Below are 23,894 nucleotides of genomic sequence, written 5' to 3'. Positions count from 1 at the left end.
ATGAAGATGGCAGCAGCTCGGATTGAGCTGGGCAGGTCATTTAACCAGGAGGGAACAGTTAATGTAAAGTCTGTGAAAATGATCCCTCTTTGGGATGGCACAATAATGCATCATTCACTTGCAGAACACAAGCTTATGGAGGCACATATGTCTGAAATAGTGAATTTAGGTAAAGGGGTGCAAAGCCAGTGGTGGTGTTGTAGGCAAACATTAATGCCTTTTATTCAAGCAGATAGCCATTAAAGCAAATCTGCAGGACCGGGCAGTTTCAGCAATGTGGTCTGAGAAAGTCAGCTGATCATCAATCACAACTCCAAGGTTTCTGTCTGTTTTTAAAGGAGTTATGGTTGATGTACCTAAATTGATGGTGAAATTGTGATGAAACGATGGGTTTGATGGAACCACAAGCAGTTTTGTCTTGGCAAGGTTGAGTTGAAGGTGATGGTCAAGAAATGTTTGTTAGACAAGCTGAGAAGTGAGCAGCTATCGTCGGATCATCAGGATGGAATGAGAGGTAGAGTTGATTGTCATCAGCTAAGCAGTGATATGAAAAGCCATGTTTTTGAATGACAGAACCTAATGATGCCGTGTAGACAGAGACTTTTATTGAAAGTCATGAAAATACTGTCATGGAGTTTTTCTTTTGCTATTTGAGCAAATAAGAATGCAATATATATATATATATATATATATATATATATATATATATATATATATATATATATATATATATATATATTTTAGGTACTCTCCCATTCACTGCTCTTCAAGTTAACCTTACTATGATGACTTCTGCTGCTGAGAAACCCGGAAATGTTTAAAAGGTCCATTGAAGATTTTGAAACCGCTATTGCCAGTCTTAAGCCGCCTTTCCACTGTCTCTGAGGAACGACAAGCGACCTTAAATCTTGTTTTAACCACGGACACAAAAGTTATACCACAATTCATGCAAAGATACTAATATATATATATATATATCGGCAATATATATCGGTTCGGCAACACTAGCGTGGAGTTCCGATACGCGTATGCGGAAATTTCGGATCTTCGAATGCATTCAAATATTTGAACATCTGCGGCTAGACCATATTCGACCGCCCGACCGGATGTGATGTATTCTAATCAAAACTATCAGCGCGAGGTCAGAATTACCAATATTTCGTACACTTTAACATTATTCTTTAAACACTATTTCTGTTAAATTGTGCTTTAGAATAATTATGACAGAAATAATTATTTTACAATTATTAAACCATTATTTACGTTGATTAGCCCCATAAAACCTACTATTTTTATTTTCGGGGGGTCATTTGAAATGTGACGATGCATTCATACATTCATTATATTTATTAAAATTATTAATTTGACCATGGTGAATATGCCGAGGTAATGGTCGCTGCACGATCAATTTGAAAGTTCTGCGTGATTGCCATTAAATGCGACAATCGTGTCCGACTGTCGTGTGCAGTCGAAACACGGCAGAGCAAGGCAGTCTCGGCTGAATGTCCACTGGTTGCTGTCCATGCAGGAGGTTGTTCTGTGTGAGAAAGGCAGAGATTGAAAAAAAAACAATTATCAAAATTTCATTAGGAAAAAACTAAACAAAAAAGGACTTAAATTATTTAACTTAGGCCTAACAGTTTTACTAAACTGGCTGTAAAATATGATGTCATTAAGAAATGACAAATTTGGATGTGAAGAATTGGAGGCGTGACGAAAATATAATTGATTAGAGCGAAAGCCAAATGGGCCAAGACGGAAGCGGACGAAGATAGCCAATGGCCGAGGTTCTGGAGAACGAGGGCGGGATGAGCGTAAACAGCTGATCGTTGAGTCGAGGAGGGCAGTGCGGATGGCGGAGACGACAACAATCAGGCATCATGCGATTTTTATCAAGTCTCCTCTGGGCAACTCTTTTGATCGAACAGGTAAGACATGAGAAAACATTAAAGAATCCGTTTTGTTTTTGGCGGGTTCCTCAACTGGTCTGTAACGTTACTCGGTTTGTTTTATTTGTAAAACATTTTTTGCCGATGATTACTAGCTACATGCTATGTATGATTAGCTTGCGGTGGACTTCTGTAGGATATGCTCGTGCATGTTTGGGGGCCGCGCGGCCGAGTCCTCTCGCGCTCCTGTTGATATGACACTGTACAGCAAAACAAATACAAAACACTGATCAAACGAGCGACAAACTAGATCACCATAAGTGATAAACCTTTATTTTATTTTGATTATTTATTTAGCATGCAGTGATACTGTACACAGATAATGTCAGAAATTTTAACGGAAGAATAATTTAAACATAAGTAAAACCCCTTTCGTTTGCGTTACTTTATATCTTATCAGATTATATTTATATTTAGTAAGTAGTATGAATTTCCTGAAAAAATAATAAGGCAGTACGTATACATTTCTTTCAAATTACTGCCGTTTTTCGGGATTCCCTGCGTGAACAACATTTGTTTAGATTTTAATATTGTAATGTATCTTTTCACATTGGAGTATTATATTGCATTTTTATGTTGTTTGCTTCATGTTTATTTAATTATTCTAGGGTCATGTTAACCAGATGATGTGTTTGTGTGGGTCATAGTGAGCTGTTATTATAAGATATATTTGCATATGAACATATAATGGCACACACACACACATTAAACCTTACTTCAGTTATTAAATTATTCATTTAATAAATAGTGCAATATAATAAATCTCAGTTGACACTTAAACAAAAAACAACACAATTTCTGATGTGGTCCTTCAAGTTTAGATGAACTATTTAACTAAAAACAGCTAGCAAATAAAAGTCAAACATTTGCATGCATTAGAAAACATAATTCACTTTTTTTTCTATGAGGTTTTATGAGTTTGAGAAAACTGTGAAAGTTCATATCACCTATTTGCTACTGACATATGCATTTCTCTCTCTTTTCCAAGGTTTCCCTCTTTGAACAGCAATCTTATGCACAAACCTGTTAACCAATGACCTAAGCTGTATCCGTTCTGATTCACAGGTTTTAGGTGAATATGGCATGGCACATTTCAGCGATGGGGGGAACAGTAAAGGCAAAGATTACTGCATATTCTTCAACTCTCAGTGGGCTCGACTACCTCAGGACCTCAGTAAAGCAGTTAGTAACAATTTATACACACACACACAAATAGAAATCTCTTACTGTTGGATGTCAAATCAATTGCATAATTTCCAACAAACCCCTGGTGTATCTGAAACTGAGGTTACAAATGAGTATCACAGAGCTGCCACTCATTCACCCTTTATTGTTTTGCTCAGGCACGGCTACAGACGTATGATCTCACCACCTCTGTGCTGTGTTCCCCCTCTGATGTACCTGAGGGTGGCTTCCCAAACAGCATCCCAATGGTGATGAGAGGAAATTGCACTTTCTATGAAAAAGTCAGATTGGCCCAGATCAATGGTGCTAAAGGACTTCTGATCGTCAGCAAAGACAGACTGGTAACTCATCAGAACACCATTAACGGCACCATAAACATTGGTCAAAACATTTTCACATGAGTTGACTTGTTTGAAATGATTTACAGACTCCACCCTCAGGCAACAAGTCCCAGTATGAAGAGATCGGCATCCCAGTGGCCTTGCTAAGCTATAAAGACATGTTGGACATCAGTAAGGTAAGTTCAGAATGATTTATTCTATTGTAATTACTAAGGCAATAACAAAAAAAGAATTCTGTCTTTAGACGTTTGGAGAGAAAAGGCAGGTGGCCATGTATGCGCCCAATGAACCGGTGGTGGACTACAACATGGTGCTTATCTTCCTGATGGCGGTGGGCACAGTGGCTGTCGGAGGATACTGGGCTGGCAGCAGGGACATTAAAAAGTATGAATTGTGCCCTTGAGGCACAGGTTACAAGATCAATTAGTGACAGCTAAGCTGACAGCCTGCAGATTTTATTCAACTAAACTCCCATCTTTGTGCTTTTAGACGTTACATGAAGCACAAGCGGGACGACGGTGCCGAAAAACAAGACGAGGAGACGGTTGACGTCACCCCCATCATGATTTGTGTGTTTGTGGTCATGTGTTGCTCTATGCTGGTGCTCTTGTATTTCTTCTATGATCAGCTAGGTAAATAAATGAATCAGTTATTACCGTCTTTCAGTAAGCTGTCTGTATTTTGGTTAATCCTCATTCCTCACCCTTTCTTTCACAGTGTACATGACTATCACAACTTTCTGTCTGGCATCTGCTGTTGGTTTGTACAGCTGTCTTTGGCCTTTTGTCCGAAGAATACCGTTTGGGAAATGCAGGTTAGAGATGTGCATGAGAAAGACTAGATAGGGTTCTATCTGTCTTTTTTTATTGAAGGAGATGCTTTATGGTGTTTTGACAGGATACCTGAGAATAACCTGCCATACTGTCACAAGCGGCCACAGGTGCGCACGCTGATCCTTTCAGCCTTCTGTATAGCAGTCAGTGTCACCTGGGGAGTTTTCCGCAACGAAGACCAGTAAGAGTGGAACACTTTAGGTTTTGGCACTTTTAGCATTATAACAGTATATCTAATCAAAAATCGTGTCCGCTAGGTGGGCATGGATACTTCAGGATGTGCTAGGCATCGCGTTCTGTCTCTACATGCTGAAAACAATCAGGCTGCCCACTTTCAAGGTGAGTTTAAAATGCAGATGGTTGCTGCCGGTTGCCAGCATAACATATTTAGGATGTGAAGATGATCCATTTCTTGTTTTTGTAGGCTTGCACTCTGCTGTTGGTCGTGCTGTTCGTGTATGACGTCTTTTTTGTTTTTGTAACACCACTCTTAACCGAGGTATGAGTTTTTTTTTTTTTTTTTTACTAAAACTAATGTTAAATAGAATTGGTATATATTTTTCCATGTTTTCTTGTGCAGAGTGGGGAAAGTATCATGGTAGAGGTGGCGGCTGGTCCCTCTGATTCTTCTACTCATGAAAAGGTAGTAAGGTGTTTTTTGAATATGCATACATTTAAATATATATTTTTTTAGTTTAAAATTTGGCGTTTTTGTCTCAAATAGCTTCCCATGGTGCTGAAAGTGCCCAGGTTGAATTCTTCTCCTCTGGTGCTGTGTGACCGGCCATTCTCTCTCCTGGGCTTTGGGGATATCTTGGTACCAGGTAATGTCAGTATGTCACTATCAGCTGCACGATGAACAGATTTCCAGGATTCATGCACAGAAATTAGTGATGCACCAAAATATATCAAAATTATTGTTCATTTAGCCAAAAATGAAGTTGAACGTGGCAAGCTTTCCAACAGAGCTATTTTGGTCATTAATTAATTTATTGATTTATTAATTTTTGTGGCCGAAATGTTTATACATCTTTGAAAGGAAATTAAAATATTATGCAGACTTATTTGTCTGGCTCTGGTTTTATCAAACTCTATAAAAAAAAAGATTTTATTAATGATTTCTGATTTCTTGGAATTCAGGCTTCACTGTCATTCTGGGTTTTTTTCTCTTTCTTTCTTTTATGTCATCTTGTACTTCATTTTAATAATGACGTTTTGTTTCCTCAGGTCTGCTGGTAGCATATTGTCACAGATTTGACATTCTCATGCAGACTTCTCGAATTTACTTTCTGGCTTGCACTATTGGTAAGACACTGACTACCTTTTAAATTTAGATATGTTGTATGGTTCTAGCTCTTATTCAGTTTTTTTAAGCATGTGAATCTGATTTGTGTTTTTTTTTAGGCTATGGCATTGGTCTTCTCATCACATTTGTGGCTCTGGCTCTGATGCAGATGGGTCAGCCTGCCCTCTTATACCTGGTGCCTTGCACGCTCCTCACCAGCCTTGCGGTGGCACTGTGGCGCAAGGAGCTGCCTTTGTTCTGGACAGGAAGTGGATTTGTGGTGAATACCAGTTTGATATGAGTGCCTTCTGCAGTCGGAAAAGTTCTAGGGTTATGTACAGTTACTAGACTTACAGTTGAGTAAATTCACCCGCGTGGTTTTTGCTACGCTCTTATATTGCTCTCATTTTTACTGTGGGTGTTTTCTCCTCTTTAAAGGAGGGGTTTACAACCCCTGTGTTCTACCCCTGTGTTTCTAAGAAACCTTTACAACAATAGATCCCAGACTCTCAGAGATTTTATAGTGATTTTGAAGGCTTTAGACAAATGCCTGTTTGACTGAACTTATCAAACCAAATATTTTTCTCTAAACCACAGTATGAGGTAGGGCTGCACGATTGTGACAAAAATCATAATTGTTGATTATTCCCTTGAAATTGTAATTGCGATTTATTCATTACAATTATCACAATTTACATTAAATGATGTTTATACCATTGTTTGATGCAACTGCATGCCGGTTTTTTCTATGAAAATAAACAAGCTGAAAACACTCTTAACTGAAAAACTTTTAGTTCTTTTCTATAGTATTAAGCCTCAAATGTCAATTATACGTCAGATTGGTTTCTTTAAATTATAAAAAAGTTAAAATATGAATAGTATTATAATGTTATACTAAAACTAAAACAATGGGAAAAACCTTAAGATAACATGTTGAAAGAAAACATATCTTAAGCGTGCAGAATAACGTAAGTGAACCATGAATTGTCGTTTTGAACGATTACGTAATTGTGGCATCCATAATTGTAAACGGGATTAGAAATTCAATTAATTGTGCAGCCCTAATATGAGAAAATTATGTTCTACAGACTGATATACACAAGTTAAATCCACCATTTCACATCACGATGGGTTGATAAACAGCAGAAGAGGGCTTATGCTTAATTTCCTCGGCTCTTTAGCTAACCGTGTTCAAGCTTTTGATCTAATAAAGAGCCTGGAGATTTCTTGGTCTTGAGTTAATCTATGGTGATTTCCTCCTATGAGTAGAATCTGATCAGTGTAATCTCTGAATGTTTTCTTTTTCACTAAGTTATACTGTAGATCTGAAGCCATTTTCTCATTCTCTCTTTCTAACATTTTTCTTCTGCTTTAAATTGGATTGGTATTGCTATATATTTATATATACAGGTCCTTCTCCAAAAATTAGCATATTGTGATAAAGTTCATTATTTTCCATAATGTAATGATAAAAATTAAACTTTCATATATTTTAGATTCATTGCACACCAACTGAAATATTTCAGGTCTTTTATTGTTTTAATACTGATGATTTTGGCATACAGCTCATGAAAACCCAAAATGCCTGTCTCAAAAAATTAGCATATTTCATCCGACCAATAAAAGAAAAGTGTTTTTAATACAAAAAAAGTCTACCTTCAAATAATTATGTTCAGTTATGCACTCAATACTTGGTCGGGAATCCTTTTGCAGAAATGACTGCTTCAATGCGGCATGGCATGGAGGCAATCAGCCTGTGGCACTGCTGAGGTGTTATGGAGGCCCAGGATGCTTCGATAGCGGCCTTAAGCTCATCCAGAGTGATGGGTCTTGCGTCTCTCAACTTTCTCTTCACAATATCCCACAGATTCTCTATGGGGTTCAGGTCAGGAGAGTTGGCAGGCCAATTGAGCACAGTAATACCATGGTCAGTAAACCATTTACCAGTGGTTTTGGCACTGTGAGCAGGTGCCAGGTCGTGCTGAAAGATGAAATCTTCATCTCCATAAAGCTTTTCAGCAGATGGAAGCATGAAGTGCTCCAAAATCTCCTGATAGCTAGCTGCATTGACCCTGCCCTTGATAAAACACAGTGGACCAACACCAGCAGCTGACATGGCACCCCAGACCATCACTGACTGTGGGTACTTGACACTTGACTTCAGGTATTTTGGCATTTCCTTCTCCCCAGTCTTCCTCCACACTCTGGCACCTTGATTTCCGAATGACATGCAAAATTTGCTTTCATCCGAAAAAAGGACTTTGGACCACTGATTAACAGTCCAGTGCTGCTTCTCTGTAGCCCAAAGTGGCTTGACCTGGGGAATGTGGCACCTGTAGCCCATTTCCTGCACACGCCTGTGCACGGTGGCTCTGGATGTTTCTACTCCAGACTCAGTCCACTGCTTCCGCAGGTCCCCCAAGGTCTGGAATCGGTCCTTCTCCACAATCTTCCTCAGGGTCCGGTCACCTCTTCTCGTTGTGCAGCGTTTTTTGCCACACTTTTTCCTTCCCACAGACTTCCCACTGAGGTGCCTTGATACAGCACTCTGGAAACAGCCTATTCATTCAGAAATATCTTTCTGTGTCTTACCCTCTTGCTTGAGGGTGTCAATGATGGCCTTCTGGACAGCATTCAGGTCGGCAGTCTTACCCATGATTGCGGTTTTGAGTAATGAACCAAGCTGGGAGTTTTTAAAAGCCTCAAGAATCTTTTACAGGTGTTTAGAGTTAATTAGTTGATTGAGATGATTAGGTTAATAGCTTGTTTAGAGAACCTTTTCATGATATGCTAATTTTTTGAGATAGGAATTTTGGGTTTTCATGAGCTGTATGCCAAAATCATCAGTATTAAAACAATAAAAGACCTGAAATATTTCAGTTGGTGTGCAATGAATCTAAAATATATGAAAGTTTAATTTTTATCATTACATTATGGAAAATAATGAAACTTTATCACAATATGCTAATTTTTTGAGAAGGACCTGTATATACACACTACCATTCAAAAGGGGTCTTTAAGATTTTTATTAATTTTGGAAGTCACCAAGGCTGCATCAATTTGATTAAAAATACAATTTAATTATATATATTCTATATATTCTGAAAATGTAATCTATTCCAGTGATTAATTTTTAGCAGTCATGACTTCAGTGTCACGATCCTTCAGAAATGATTCTCAAATGCTAATTTTGTGCTCAGAAAAGATATATTATCAATTTTGAAAATGTAAAAAGAATCGCTGCTGCATGATTTTGCGATGAATAGAAAGGAGATAAGCATTGATTTGAAACAGAAATCTTTGTAATATTATAAATGTCTTGATTACTATTATTTACGTCCTTGCTGAGATGTATTTGTATTCAAATGAATAAAAGCATTTCAAAAAATCTTACTGACCCCAAATCTTTGAATAGTAGTGTGTATATATAAAAACATCTAGAATTTAATGACTTTTTTTTTTTTTTAAATACAATTTAATTTCAAATTGAACTTCTCTTTCATCGTATGCGTCTCATTTCATCCTCAGCCGCCTCCCATTGTCATGGAACAAATCAACTGTGCTCAAACCCCAGGACTGTCCACAGGTGAACCCCTGTCCAATCCTGAGCCGGCAGACTCTGAAACGACCAATCAGTGTGAGGACCCTCCACCACCAGCACAAGAGCAAGTTCTGCATCTTACAGATGCATCTACTACATAAAGACAAAAGACTCAAAGAATGCTACTTTTTCTTTTTTTTGTCAGTTATATATCTGACCATATATTTAATAGACTTGAGCAGTCTGAACATCTCAGTGCACTTGTTTTAAGCCTTTGAAATTGTACAGTCCTTTGAATCGAAGAAAGAGGAGACACAACAACATCTGCTGCGCTACTTCAGCCAACTTGCTTCAAGTTCACGTGTGATGGCATGAGGAGGGCACAGAACGGATCACTTTTATCTTCTTCACAAGGATCTCAACTCTATTATTATTAACTGTATTATTTGTCTTCTCCCTCATTGTTTTTTGTAAATTAGCATTGTCTCAGTTACTGAAACAAAGTGCTGCTAGACATTTGAAAACAAATGTCAAGAAAATTCTAGACAGCTCACTGACAATATTTCTATTTGGCTTCCAGTTGATAATTAATTACTGACAGGTTTTGTCCTTGTCACATCACATCCTTTAAAATACGGTGCTAATAAGGGTCGAATGAACCAAAGGCTTTGGGAATAATGATTTATTCATTTCATCCTGAGTTTTGAGATACTAAGCTGTGGGTTGATAAGATTGTTAAATGTTTATATCACAATACACTGTATAAATAAGAGCAGTACTGTTATACACATCATTTAACAAAAACCTCCCTATTGGTTTGGGATGTGATTTCAGCTTTAGTTGCATTGACATATCATATTCTTATGCTTATGGCTTATTGAAAGCATTGTATTTAGAAAGTGCTGTTTACTTGATGGAAGGGATGTTTGAGATTTCTAAATAAAAAGTGCAAACATTTTTAAAAGAAGTGCAGTTTTTAAGAACAGTAAACTATTGAGTCACAGTCCTTCTGTTTCATAGCAGGATTTTTGTATTCATAGTACTTTTTAAAGTTGTTTTTTGGTGTAAAGCACTGATATTATTTTCTCTGTATGATTGAACCGTTTTAAGTTACAGTACATCAGGTTTATTTAAGAAGTTTATGTGGCACCGTTGTCTCATTGAAATCTCTTGGACTTTGCTACAGCGTGTTTTATTTTTTTTATTGGGTGAATATGATCATGTGGAATAACACGGACAAGTTGTAATCCAGATTTTTTTGTCCATTTATTAATACTCCTGATGTCTGGAGGTCGTGTGTCATAGATCTTCAGAGTCATGTATGCTTAAGCTCTCGATTAGAGATCAACATATGCTGTAAAAGTGTGATTTTGAAAAGAGTGCACATATTAAAGGAATAATGCATTATGTTATGTGGACTACTGTTGTGTTTTAATGCGTGAACACTTGAGAAATACTTAGGATGTTTACTTGCAAAGATGCATTGTAAAATAATGTATAGTATCATGAGGTCTTTGTATTTTCCTCCCACATTAAAAGGTAAGCGGTAAAGTAGTATAATTGTGGGTTATATGTTCTCAAATTATGAGTCATAGTGGTTGTGACCTGGAAATGATACTTCCTGGATTGTGGTTACAACACCAGAGGGCTTGATTCACGCTTTCATCTGGTTCACTGGACTCACTTCTAACTCCAGGCTATTGTTGACAACAGTTAATAACTGTATGACCAAGCTAAAAAAACAACACATTTTTATATTGTATGAACTATTGTGTGCAAAATGAGCCATACTGAAGTAGTCAACAGTGGCAGGTAGAGAGATGAATAAAAGAAATGGTACTTGTAAAGAGGTTGTTAAAGGGATAGTTCACCCAAAAATGAAAATTTGATGTTTATCTGCTTACCTCCGGGACATCCAAGATGTAGGTGACTTTGTTTCTTCAGTAGAACACAAAATGAGATTTTTAGCTCAAACTGTTGCAGTCTGTCAGTCTTATAATGTAAGTGGATGGGAATCATGGCTAAAACATTAAAAAACCCACACAAAACCAAATTAACCATGCGGCTCGGGATGATACACTGAGGTGTAAAGACACAAAACAATCGGTCTGTGCAAGAAACTGAACAGTATTTATATAATTTCTTACCTCACGCAATGTCTGAACTGTTAGAACTACTGTGAACACCTGCTGATGAGAATGCACACAACAGGATGCGCTCGAGAGTTCTAACAGTTCGGAGCCGCAGGGTTTAATTTGGTTTTGTTTGTGTATGTTTTTTTCTTTTTGTTTTATTGTATGTTTTAGCTGTGATTTCCATCCACTTACATTATAAGACTGATAGACTGCAATGGTTTGAGCTAAAAATCCAGTTTGTGTTCTACTGAAGAAACATGGATGCCCTGGGGGTAAAAAAAAAAATATATATATATATATATATACACATTTATAATTTTTGGGTGACCTATCCCTTTAAGAGGTCATTTAGCCTTGAGCAAGAGAGCTCTTTTTTAATGAAGAGATGCTGATTGAACAGCACTTTCAGAAGACGAATAAAAAAATTCTTCTGATCTATGGTTACCGGATGGATCCTTTGCAATGCCATTGTATGGCATCATAAGTGTTCTATTCTAATGTTTTACCACGTTGAAACCCCCTCTCCCCAGCATATTCTGGTTAGGTATATTTTGAAGCATAGCTGCTGGTTTAAGATGGTCATGTGCTGGTTCTAAGCAACTAGTTCCTGCTCAGGACCAGCTTAGGACAAGCACATGGTCAGTTTAAACCATGCTTCAAACCATACCTAACCAGCATATGCAGGTTTTTTTAACATGGTTGTACAATATTATTCAGAAAAAAAGTGCAAACTTAAAATTTTCAAAAGAACTGGGTCTAATACTCAATGCATAACAATGGAGTACTGTTTTATTGGATTAACAACTGCTTGGATTGGAACGTTTCTGAGTCAAGTAGTTCAACACAGGAATTGACAAAATGCTGAAATGTTTCTTGCGTTAAATATCGCTGACTACGGTCGTTAAATTAGGCTCAACGAAGTTTCGTTATACAGGAACTGCATCAGTAATGTTACTTACCTAAACTACTTTGTCAGAGCAAAGAAAAGATTACAACAGAAGAGATGAGCAGAGAAAAAGAACCTTTCTGTGGCAATCAACCGTCAGTAGCTTTCCCAGAAGGGTGCAGCAGCAGACAAATTATATTACATTTTTTTTTTTTTTTTTTTTACACAGAACATTTCGGGAATTTCTCCATTTTATATGGCTGCCTTACAAAATAGATTTTTTTATGATCCAAAAACATTTGAACATAGTAGTTGGGGATAGCGGACTGCTGATTTGTATGTCGAGGTGGTGACCTGGTAATGTTGTAAACTCTTCCATATAGTGACCAAAAACACACAAAATTTAATTTGTCGCTCATACAGTAAATTTGGACTTTACTGTCTTCCACTGAGCTACCGCAAATTGATCCCGTGAGAACCAGTTGATTTTGGCTTCAATGTGAAAAATGGCGGGAATGGACGTCTTATGGACAATGCAACATTGAGTAAATTATCACTTTTAGGCAAACTAGCCACCGTTTTTTTGTGAATAATTACAAACAACATGAAGTAAAACGGAGTATACAGGTGTTGTTTATTTCTGTAACAGAGCAAATGACAAGCACTTAAAAGTGCATCAGTACTCCTTGAGAGAACCAGAGAAGCTGTATTTCTTCTGCAGTATTTACAATGTACATTTCTGCTTAAGATTGTTTTATTCTAAGAAAATCCAGACTATGTATGAAATAGAAATAATGATCCAACAGAATTGTGCCACATGAATTTAGACAAAAACTAAAAAAAGATAAGCAGTGGTACCTTTGATATTTAGTAGCGATGAGAATGTATCCCCAACTCACGAAGAAAAACACATAGGTATTTCTTTTCTAAAATACTACAAATCTTTTGGTCAATATAACATTATTTTCCAGTTAAAGGAAACAAAACAATGTAAAAGATCCCACGATCTGTGCAGAAACTGGAGAAAAACTCCAAAAAGGAATTTACACTTTTAAGCTTAAAACATATTCCATACTTTAAATAGGTCAAGACCGAGAAGCTCTTGATTACATGACTCTTATAAGACTTTCCAGTGCAACACTTGTGGGCATCAAACATCCCTGAATTAAAACACAATAAATAACTAAAAACAGCATGTGGACCTGAACTGGTTTTTGTACTGATATACTGTGACCGTCGGATGATAAGATCACAAATCTTTTAGGAAACAGACTTAAAGTAAAGAGGCCTAAATCTCAACTACTTCTGGCAGTGAATCCTCCAAAACAGTTTTCTCTGCGAATGAATGTTTTTTTTCTTTCCCAATGAAATTTAAATCATAGTAAAAACAAACTACAACAACAAAACTTTATAATTAAAATCTGCATGAGTCCATTTTTTTAAAAATGCACTTACATCAGTGCAGGTCTTGTTAAAGTGATAACAATCACTGCAGATTGCATAGGGTTATTAAAAGTAAAATATGTCTTCTGCAGTTGCGTTGTCTTTGGTTTTACCGTGTCCTGGATGGGTACCATGTGCATTTTGATTGTGGTTCTTGGTGCCGTTTCCTGAATGAGAGGTTTCGGAGCTGGATAACTTCTCTGGATGGTTAAACATATCTACAGAAACACAACAGAAATGGATTTACTAATACAGAAATGCATCTGTATGGTGAAATGACTAAAACAGCGCTGCTTTGAAGTAATATGAAGAGATAAGAAAATGAAAGACAGAATAAATGATAGTTCACCACCCCAAAAATAATTTACCACCCCAAAAAAATCATACAGGTTTTAATTAAAATGAGGGTGAGCAAATGACTAAATTTCATTTCTAGGCATACTATGCCTTTAAACAAAGAAAAGGGAACTTTTTTTTAATCAGAAACAGACCAATCCCAAGAAAGAAAGAAGCTTAACTTAAGCTGAGACACAGAATCAAGAAGATTTACCAGGATTGAGCTGGTGGGGACTGTTGGATCTGATGCCTCTTAAACTGCCTCCTTCCTTCCCTGAAACTTTGATGGGAAGTAACTGAGACACCTCTATGCCAGCTAAAAGTGTGAAAAAAAAACTTTCAAGTTAAATTAAATTGACATAAATCTTAATGATAGCCCTTTAAAACAACATCAGCTCACAGACTAATGTAATGGAGTTAGTAAAACAGTTCATACCTGCGCTCTTGGTGCGCTGGTGGGAGTTCCTGGGCTTGCTGTGCTTCTCCTTGCCTTTAGGTTGGGCAGCCAGCTTGGTGGGGATCTTCTGTTGAACGGAGCTTGCTTTGTGGTGTTGGTTGGTGGTGCTAACGAGGTGGATGGGCACTTCGGGTTTAACAGGAAGGTTGGCGATGCTCTCCCTGCGTGGCGGTACCAGAGGCGGCCTCTCGTCGAAGTCGGGAGGAACCATATTCAATATGGGGTAAGGTGGAGATAGCTAGAAAGAAAGGCAAATTTATGCATGTACATGTATAAGGTACTTTAATAGTGATTTATACTATTTTATCTCTCATTATACCTGTATCTGTTCATTCTCCATGGGAAAGGTGGCATTGTTTAGAACATTCTCATTCTTCTTATACTTCTTCTCCAGCTGTTCCAGCCTTTCTCTGTCTTTCTCCAGCTTCTCTCGGTCCTTCTCCACCTTTTCTCTATCCTTCTCCACTAAGCGCATTGAGTCTCTGAGGCGCTCCAGATCCTTCTGGTATTCAGATTTACACCTGGCTAGTTCCTGTTTATCCTCTACCAGCTTTTTCTCCTGTTTTCTGCATTCCAGCTCTCTGTCCCTCAGCTCCATCTCCCTGACCTCCGCCTCCGCCTGCACCTGCGCTCTTTCCTGCTCCCATTGCACCTGCTCCTGTCGGTGCTGATTCTGGAGACGCTGGAAGTTGACCAGCTCCTCACGCTGCTTTTCCATGTTCCGTTGCTTTTCTTTCTCGAGGAGAGTATTTCCCCGGGGACGGGACATCAGCTCCTCAATAGTGGCGCGCTGTACCTCTATGTGGCTCTCTAGCTGCTGGAAGACGGACTGAAGAGGGAAGGCAACAGATGAAGAAATCAAAGATTCATTTGTGCTGATCTGAATTTACACAGATTCACATTTTATTTCAAAACTATCATAGATAACAGATAATAAAAAAACTTATAACTATGAGAGTGAAGCACAACATGAAATGCAGTTTGTATTACCTGAAGGCTGTAAAGCTTCTGAGACAATTTAGTTGCTGTGTCATAAAGCTGTGGAGATAAAAACAGGTTATGTTCAATTAAAGGTCAATGTGTTTGAAGTAAGTGATGTACACAATAGAATATTAGACACTGCAGTCACTTTTGTTAGTTTGTGCATGCTAGTTGTCATCATAAAGGTGCAAATGTGATCCGAACAGCATAAAAACAGAAAATAAGTCTTCTTGTAACAACACAAAACCCTTATAAATATATCTGCTCCAAAAAAAAAAACATACACTAAAATCTGTCCAGATCAAAACAAAACAAAATAAATAAAAAAAACAGACACAAAAAAAAAATCACAACAGATACACAAAAAAACCCCCGTAATTTCAAACGAACACAGAGTAATCAAATCTCACCTCTGCTTTAGGAAAGTATGAAGGACATGCACCACAACTTCGTGGAATTATTTCTTTATCTGCCTAAAGGGTCGAAAGCAAAAACATATATTCTGGTTCACAGTCTAGTACCACTGCCAAAAATAACAAGTATGATACTTTAGTGTCAGCTCACCGACAGCTCCTGGTTTTCATCAGGGTCCGAGCTGGCCCACTGACTTCTGTCTCTCTGTCTTTCCATTAAACTCCCAATACCATCTGCAAACAAGTCCATTAGTCAATGGGAATGAATGTATATGTAACTATTACACTAGTGTCACGAAAAAGTTGAAAGCTTCTCTTACTTCCTGGCTGCGTGCAGGCATCACCGTCAAAGCCTGTGACAGCACCTGGTCTCTTGGATAGTGGGACCAGATCCATCCCCTCACCAGAGGAAGGAGTTTGACCCTGCTCACAAGTTATCAGCATGTTCTGCAAAATCTCCACTGAAGAAAGATTAAAAATAGATTACAATCAACCAAGCTTTAGTATTCAAATACACCACATTAATCTAATATACAGATAAGCAGATGTATGTGTGTGTGTGTGAAAAATATAAGGTGTTAAAAAAAAAACAACAACAGTGGATTTTTTTTTTTTACTAATACAGCAGGATGGCATTTAATGAATTAACTCCAAACAGGTAAAAGCAATACAAACATTTTCAGTCAATTTTAGCAGTACAGTTTTATAAATACATACATTTTCGGTAACTGTTGTATAACGGTTATAATATTGCTTAAGATAATATGAAATAAAAATAAGATGAAATACAAGTAAACCAAGACTGTACTATATTCTACAGAGCTGTATATGTCAATACTGAATATAAACTAGGACTGGGCGATTAATCGAAAAGAAATCGAAACCGAAATTCAGAACCTCTAACCAACGTAATTGTCCCATATCAGTTATTCCATTTTTTTTTTAAACCTATTAATACTTTCCCCTTAAAAATACTAATATAATATAGTAATATAATACTAATATTCTACAGTGTTGGTGCTATACGGATGTTTATTACTGTTGCACTCGAGTGTTTTGCAGCATCTCACACGTGAGTGGCGTGTTAAAAGAATTTAAACTTTTACACACAGTGCCGCTCATCAATGTAAATTCCAAAACAGTGGATCAATCAGAAGACCCCGGAAACAGGGCAGGTGTTGCTAGTGTTTGTTTATAGTAGCAGGTTGACATAACACAAAGGAGTAGGCATTGTTTTTTTTTTTTAAACCATTCCTGAGCGCTGCATCTTGCGGTTTTAGACAAAAAGACGTGTTCTGTGTGAATGGCCAGTAAGAATCTAGAGTAAATACACATATAGGGTGACAGGACAAGATCACTGAGACGGTGCCATGATGGTGCCTTTCTCTTAATCAGCAGACAGCAGTGCTCTATTTGCATATATTCATTTTTTAAAACATTTGTTTACAGGAGATGCAAACTTATTTCCTACTTTGCATTATTTAAAATAATAGCCAATTAATTTATAAGAGATACAAGATATTTTCTACTTTTAGCATGACGATATTTAAAATGTATTTTGTTTGCAAGAAATGCTGCTTTTCTCTTCTTTTGACATGACAATATTAATTTATTTTGTTTGCAAAAAATTAAAGTTATTTTCTGTGTTTTTTTTTTCAGGAAACTTGCTTTTTACAATAAAACGGAAATGTAACTTTTTTCATAAGATGTTATCATTTCAAGCAAGCTTAGATTTCAGTTGTTCGAAATATTCAAAAAAATAACTATATCGCCCAGCACTAATATAATCACAATTTCGCTTTTCTACTGAGCAGTGGAAGTCTCACCATCTTTTACGGCTCCAGTGAGGAGTTGTTCTCCCTGCAGGGGCTCTGCTACGATCCCATGCAGCAGAGGGCGCTCACTCGGTGAGATGTCGGTGACACCTGTCCCATAGACCGTGAAGCTGGAGAATAAACTCTGCTTCTCTATGAGGAGCTGCTCTATCAAGGCATCACACATACAAAGCTCCTCTACTCAGCAGACACCATTCAAAAAAGAAAGGACAAATGTTAAATGTGACAACAGCTCAGTGTATAGCAGAGAAAGGAAGACTATAATCATAGATAGAGATACAGAAATATGCATGTTACTTTGAAAGTTCCAGATCCTCTCAGGCAGTTCTTCTGGCTCCTCTTTCTCCTCTTCAGGACATCTGAAACAAAACCAAAAAACCGTTGTTAGAAATAATCACAGAAAAATGATGAAATATTACCCACATTTCATTAATCTAAACAATTTGTACTGTGTATTTTTATTATGTATATATATAAATACACATAAATGCATGTATATATATAAAAAAAATTTATGTTTATATATTAAATATATTATAAATCAGAAATCATATGAACAGAAATATACATGTAAATATTTTAAAAATATATATTGTATGTGTGTGTATTTCTACAGTATATACACGAATATACACAAGCACACACACATATATTACGTAAACAACAAATAAACTTATTTTGGATGCGATTAATCAATTGACAGAACTAATAAGATTTATAAGAAATACATGATTTCTATTTCAAAAAGAAATGCTTTTGAACATATTATTCATCAAAGAAACCTGAAAAAAAACTGACCACGATTTCAACAAAAAAATTAAGTAGGACAACGGTTTCAAACATTGATAAGAAATAATAACATTTTTGAATATTACAGTTTTTACTGTATTTTTTATCAAATAAAGGTGGTGCAAATCAGAGACTTCAAAACAAATGTTACCATCTTAACCAAATTTCGGAACTTTAGTTTATATATATATAAAAAATAAAATTTGTATGAAATGCACCGTTCCACAGCCTTCCAGATTTGGTCTCTCCAGGTTTTGCGCTCCTCTCCGGAGGAGGTGTGAAACTCATACATTCCTGGATTGTCCGAGGAGGCTGAGATCAGAAACAAGGCCTTCTCATCGTGAGCCACTTCACGCACGATAAGCTTTAGCAGTGAGATCACCGCAGGCTTGCCATCCTATAGGAGCACATTAGGCAGCTGACATTTAATGAGAATGACAACAATAAACTAGAAATAAATGACATGCCAAATTATTACATTCTGCTCACCAGAGAGGCAAAGGTAAGTCGTTGATCTTTCTCCAGTAACAGCAGCAAAACATCCGACAACAGCAAGACAAGAACATCTAAAGGCATTGAAGAGAAATACTGAAATGTCCGTCAGCTATCAAATGAGTAAAATTACAAGGGCCGGCTGCAGCAGTTGGAGGTACACCCGGTTGAAGTGAAGTGACATTCAGCCAAGTATGGTGACCCATACTCGGAATTCGTGCTCTGCTTTTAACCCACCCAAAGTACACACACACACAGCTGTGAAAACACACACACTGTGAACACACACCCAGAGCAGTGGGCAGCCATTTATGCTGCGGCACCCGGGAAGCAGTTGGGTGTTCAGTGCCTTGCTCAAGGGCACCTAAGTCGTGGTTTTGAGGGTGGAGAGAGAACTGTACATGCACTCCCCCCACCTACAATTCCTGCCGGCCCGAGACTCGAACTCACAACACTTGGATTGTGAGTCTGACTCTCGAACCATTAGGCCACGACTTCCCACTTCTTTGTAAGACTTGGCTGGCGTAAAATACACGAAGTTGTGCAAAGAATTTATACCCGTTGCACCATCTTGGCGTGGTCATATAGAGAGAAGCATTGTATTTTACTTAACCTGCCGCTTCCTTTTTAATGTTTGTTTGAAGAAATCTATCATGGGAATGTGCAGGGAGGGAAGAACGTGGACTTATTAGAAAATGTTTACTTAATGAAATCATGGCGTGTTGACTCACTTGTTATGATGTCTTGAGCAATTCAGTTTTATATTAGTAGTTTTTAGCCATTGCAGCATGAATGTAGTCTCAGCTATCACTGCGGAAAAAACTATCAGCATGGACACGCAAAGTCTACGGCAGGTGTACTTGTGCCTGATCGTAGTTTAAGTTGGTGCAACAGGTGTAAATATTTATCGTAAAGCTGGAGCTTACAGTCAGCTTTTGTTACATCTAGCTGGTGCAACCGGCCCCAGAAAATTACAGGAAAAACAAAGCATGTGGTCTAAAGCATAAGTATACAAGTAGATGGGAAACGAGATGAAAATTCTAATTAAACTATAATGTTTTAATTATTTTCTATTAAGTACAATGATCACCTTTGCTTTTGTTAGACGTTAGCCTCCAGTTGAGAACGCCCTCATGAAGCAGCCTCCTCTCGCCCTGCAGCATGTCCTCTCTGCGGAACACTCTCCCATGGGTCGTCTTGACCTGGGACTTGGGCTCCAGCTTACTGCTCAAGTCCCTGAGCCGTGCCGCTTTCTCAAACTCATCAACATGGGTATTTACATTTGAGATAGTTTCTTTCAGCAGTACCAGACCGTGTACCAAGTTCCTATGCTCCTCTGAGTCAACTGTCAAAAGGAAGCAAATCATACAAACTCAATGAAGGTGTCTTATGGATATGCTTTTTTTTTTAACACCATCAGCATTGAAAATAATAATATACATAATTATCACAATATTTAATAACATTTAACAAAATCTTTGTTCTAAAGAACAAAAAAAAAAAAAAAAAAAAAAAAAAAAAAAAAAACTTACCTTCAGTGTATTTAATTACACGTTCAAATAAAACCGGATACTTTGTGATGCGCTGTGTTATAAGAAGAATTATCTCTGATATTCCTAATCTCCGCACGATAGACAGTTGACAAATTTTCTGAGAACAGAAAATGGTGTTATCAGAAAGTGAAATAATTTTTTTGTTTGTTTTAATAAAAGAACATTTTGAAATTATTTCAAGAAATCCTTTTAAAACTTGACAAAAGTTCAGGTCTTACTCGTATAAAACTCTGGAATTTCTTGCTGTTTTGCATCAAGTCTTTGAAGAAGTTGACTGCATCAGTGTGGTGACTGCAGAACACTCCATAGCAGTATTGCAGTCTGTCTCTTATTTCACCTGAAAACTTCACACACAATCATACGTGCAGATCAGATCAGACAGCAGTACCATTGCTAAAAACAAAAGATATTTATAATGCCAAAAGTTGTAAATAACCTTAATATTTCTTGACTAAATGTAAACGTTTCAAATCAGTTAAGACAGTTATGAACACTGCTTATTTATTCATACATTACAGTTTGAACATGTTTGGTGTCAAATTTTTTTAATGGTTTTTTTTTTCCAAAGAAGTCTCTTATGCTCAACATATGCTATATTTATATAATCAAAAATACAATAATATTGGGAAACATTCGTATATATGATTTCTATTTTTAAATATTTTAAAATGTAATTTACTGATGAATTTTCAGCTGCAATTACTTCAGTCACACAGGTGTCCTAGCAATGTGGTGCAACACATTAACTATGAACACAACTATGTTCCACAAAAAAAAAAAAAATCAAGTTTAACCCTAATAAAAAACATTTTAGTAAAATGCTTGAATACTTTTTTATATAATTCAATGGCATTAACAGATTAAGTGCAGCTTGAGTATCCGAATACTTGTTGGGTAACCTTATTTAACCGAATTTAACGTTGAAACAATAATTCCATTAATTTCAAGAAGCACCTGCTGTTTAGCTTAGCTCTGGGGAATGTGGACCCAAAGATCATATGAAGGACATTGGCTATAACTGACAGTTTGGTGATCCAAAGAATGCAGAGAAACAAAAGTCTTATCCAGGTTGGTACTTGGTCTTTTTCATATAACTAACAATTGAGCCTCAAGCCTTTAAATGCATCTGGCATACTATATATATATATTTAAAATATAATAAAAATACCTGTGCGATAAAAATGTCTCCAATACTGTGGATGCAGTAATTCTGGGTGCTGTCTGGCTCTAAAGAATCGATCCTCCGCTGTTTAAGGCGGTTGAGGAAAAGCTGGTGCAGTTGCAGCAAGTTATCCACCTGTGGAAACAGTCTCTCCAGCTGCATATCATCCATTTGCAGGGTCTCGCGTAGTTCCCGCACATATACACCCAAAGCCAGCTTTAGTGTCCTCACATGGTTTATTTCTGTCTGAATCAGCTCTGTTATAATAATGATAACAATCACACACTGCTCAAGCTATGAACTTTTATACAAAAATTAAAAAAACAAAACGTAAAGAAAGTCCATACCATGTATTACGTCTTGTCTTTTAATGTTGTCTTTGGAATACTCTTTTAAATATTGCTGGTCAACAGCTAAACTCCAGGTGGGAGCCTCAAAGTCCCGAGCATCTGCTTCTAGATCTTCACGTAGTGCATTATAACGCCCATCTGTGTAGAAGAGGAGTAGATATACACTTACCTTAACAAGACCTGTACACATGACTTTTAAATCGCATAGCTACAGAAACTAAAAAGGTCAAATATCCAACCATCAATATTGATGGTGTCAGTAGAGTATGGGACATTTGAATCTTCTAGCAAGGGCTTGAACCTCACAAAATCGATTTCTTCCATCTCTTGTTCTGAAAAACAATTAGAAGACTATAAAAATGAGCAAGAATTTATTTTTTTCTAAATAAACCAGCAAACAATACTTAAAGGTGAAGCATCTAATTTCTGTGCAACCAAACAGAATCATAAGAATAAAATCTAATATGTCATTAAATAATTCTAATATGCCATTTTTGGTAGCCAAAATCATTTTTTTATTATTATTATTATAAATGTTGAGAACAGTTGTACTGCTTTATTTTTTGTGGGTCCAGCAATGCATTTTTTCATGATTCTTTGATGGATTTAAAGTTCAAAAGAATAGCACTTATTTAAATACAAAATCTTTTGTAACATTATGTAAATGTATTTATTGTAAATTCTGGATCAGTTGAATGTGTCCTTGCTGAATAAAAAATATTTTCTTTACACAAAACAAACAAAAAACTTAATGACCCTAAACTTTTAAAAGATGTAAACATCAGTTGAGCCAAAGTTGCTGCTTCATGAAAACAAAAATCATTTTGTTACCATTACTACAGTTTCTACACAGAATGCCAGAGCACTGACCTGTGGCTGGGGTGATAACTGGAGATGGTTAGGATCTGGAGGACGCAGGTTTATCTGTGCTGTAAGAGGGTCATGCCTGGTATGTCATGGAGCAGATACAGCCAAACGCAGGATGAATAATCTCTGCCTGAGGAAGGAAAAAATATATTTTTTTTTGCCTTGGATCTGCTACTTATTGATATTTACAATTTTAGACCTAAATAGCAGCGCTGTACCACACATTTTGCTTTTAAATCTATGATGGCCTTAAAGGTTTTATGTGACTATGACTGTGGAGGTGAGGGTGACAGAACCATGTTTGACATGAACACACTTCTGGTGAACACACTTCTATGATCTGCTAGTTTGTATCCAGCGCGCACACGCACACGCACACACACACGCTTAAGTGGAAAACTGATCAAGCGAATGCATGAACATTATACGACAAACTGACAATGTAATTAAATGTATACGTTGAATCAATGCAACATTTGCCATTTTCAAATAAAAGTGTCAGCCAAACACAAATGCAATGCATCAATAGTGTGCTAGTAGACACAGGCAAGCAAAAAAAAATTAATGGGTGGTGGGACACTAGTCACTAGCCTGCACTAGTCTGGTTTTATTCTTGGAAATTAGGATACTGAAACAAATCTGCTTCTCTGAAACAGAAAACTGGTTTGTCAGCTTACTAAACTCTCGTCAGACAAGGTTAAAGAGCAGAAGGCATATGACTTTGCAGAAAACAGGCTAGATTTTTTTCCCCTTTTGCATGGATATTTATTTTTGGACTGTGGGTTTCTTTTCTCCTATTGACAAATTCAGAGGGAAATAAACTTCTAATAAAAATGCGGATTTGCACAGATAGTCCTAAACAGTAATAGCTGCCCTATCTGAGAAATATAATGTTTCTTACAGTTTCCAGTATAAAACTAAAGTACACAAATCCACCAACCAAATTTACACAGGTAGATTATTATATAATTGTTTTACACTACAAAAGTTTGGAGCCAGCCAGTAATTATTAATTTTATTTACCAAGGACACATCTGTCACTTTTAAACAATTTCAAATAA

General features: G+C 36.9%; 2 protein-coding genes across 3 annotated transcripts; one reads left to right on the top strand and one right to left on the bottom strand.

The window, feature by feature from the left end:
• The first annotated feature begins 1,775 nt into the window (after positions 1-1,775).
• Positions 1,776-10,546, top strand: LOC132096290 (signal peptide peptidase-like 2B). Of its 2 annotated transcripts, XM_059501556.1 has the most exons (16): positions 1,776-1,928; positions 3,015-3,131; positions 3,293-3,475; positions 3,562-3,651; positions 3,720-3,859; positions 3,965-4,107; positions 4,193-4,289; positions 4,373-4,489; positions 4,566-4,647; positions 4,733-4,807; positions 4,889-4,951; positions 5,033-5,132; positions 5,536-5,613; positions 5,713-5,873; positions 9,122-9,637; positions 9,670-10,546. In XM_059501556.1, the coding sequence occupies exons 1-15, from the start codon at positions 1,881-1,883 to the stop codon at positions 9,293-9,295; spliced, it is 1,668 nt and encodes a 555-aa protein (XP_059357539.1). In that variant the 5' UTR covers positions 1,776-1,880; the 3' UTR covers positions 9,296-9,637; positions 9,670-10,546. The 2 variants fall into 2 exon arrangements, with proteins under 2 accessions (XP_059357539.1, XP_059357540.1); XM_059501557.1 differs by lacking the exon at positions 9,670-10,546 and having other exon boundaries at positions 5,713-5,948; positions 9,122-9,261.
• A 2,226-nt stretch (positions 10,547-12,772) lies between these two features.
• Positions 12,773-22,972, bottom strand: LOC132096289 (rho guanine nucleotide exchange factor 18-like). Its single transcript, XM_059501555.1, has 19 exons — positions 22,837-22,972; positions 22,206-22,298; positions 21,964-22,104; positions 21,623-21,873; positions 20,673-20,798; positions 20,434-20,551; positions 19,992-20,246; positions 18,899-18,975; positions 18,628-18,806; positions 17,918-17,979; positions 17,612-17,797; positions 16,106-16,246; positions 15,937-16,019; positions 15,783-15,845; positions 15,382-15,429; positions 14,711-15,220; positions 14,371-14,629; positions 14,149-14,250; positions 12,773-13,816 (listed from the first exon to the last, which is right to left on the bottom strand). The coding sequence occupies exons 2-19, from the start codon at positions 22,288-22,290 to the stop codon at positions 13,665-13,667; spliced, it is 2,838 nt and encodes a 945-aa protein (XP_059357538.1). The 5' UTR covers positions 22,291-22,298; positions 22,837-22,972; the 3' UTR covers positions 12,773-13,664.
• Between the last annotated feature and the right edge of the window lie 922 nt (positions 22,973-23,894).

This window comes from Carassius carassius, chromosome 20 (assembly GCF_963082965.1).
Source record: "Carassius carassius chromosome 20, fCarCar2.1, whole genome shotgun sequence".
Taxonomy (NCBI): Eukaryota; Metazoa; Chordata; class Actinopteri; order Cypriniformes; family Cyprinidae; genus Carassius; species Carassius carassius.
This window is presented reverse-complemented; position numbering and strand designations above follow the sequence as displayed.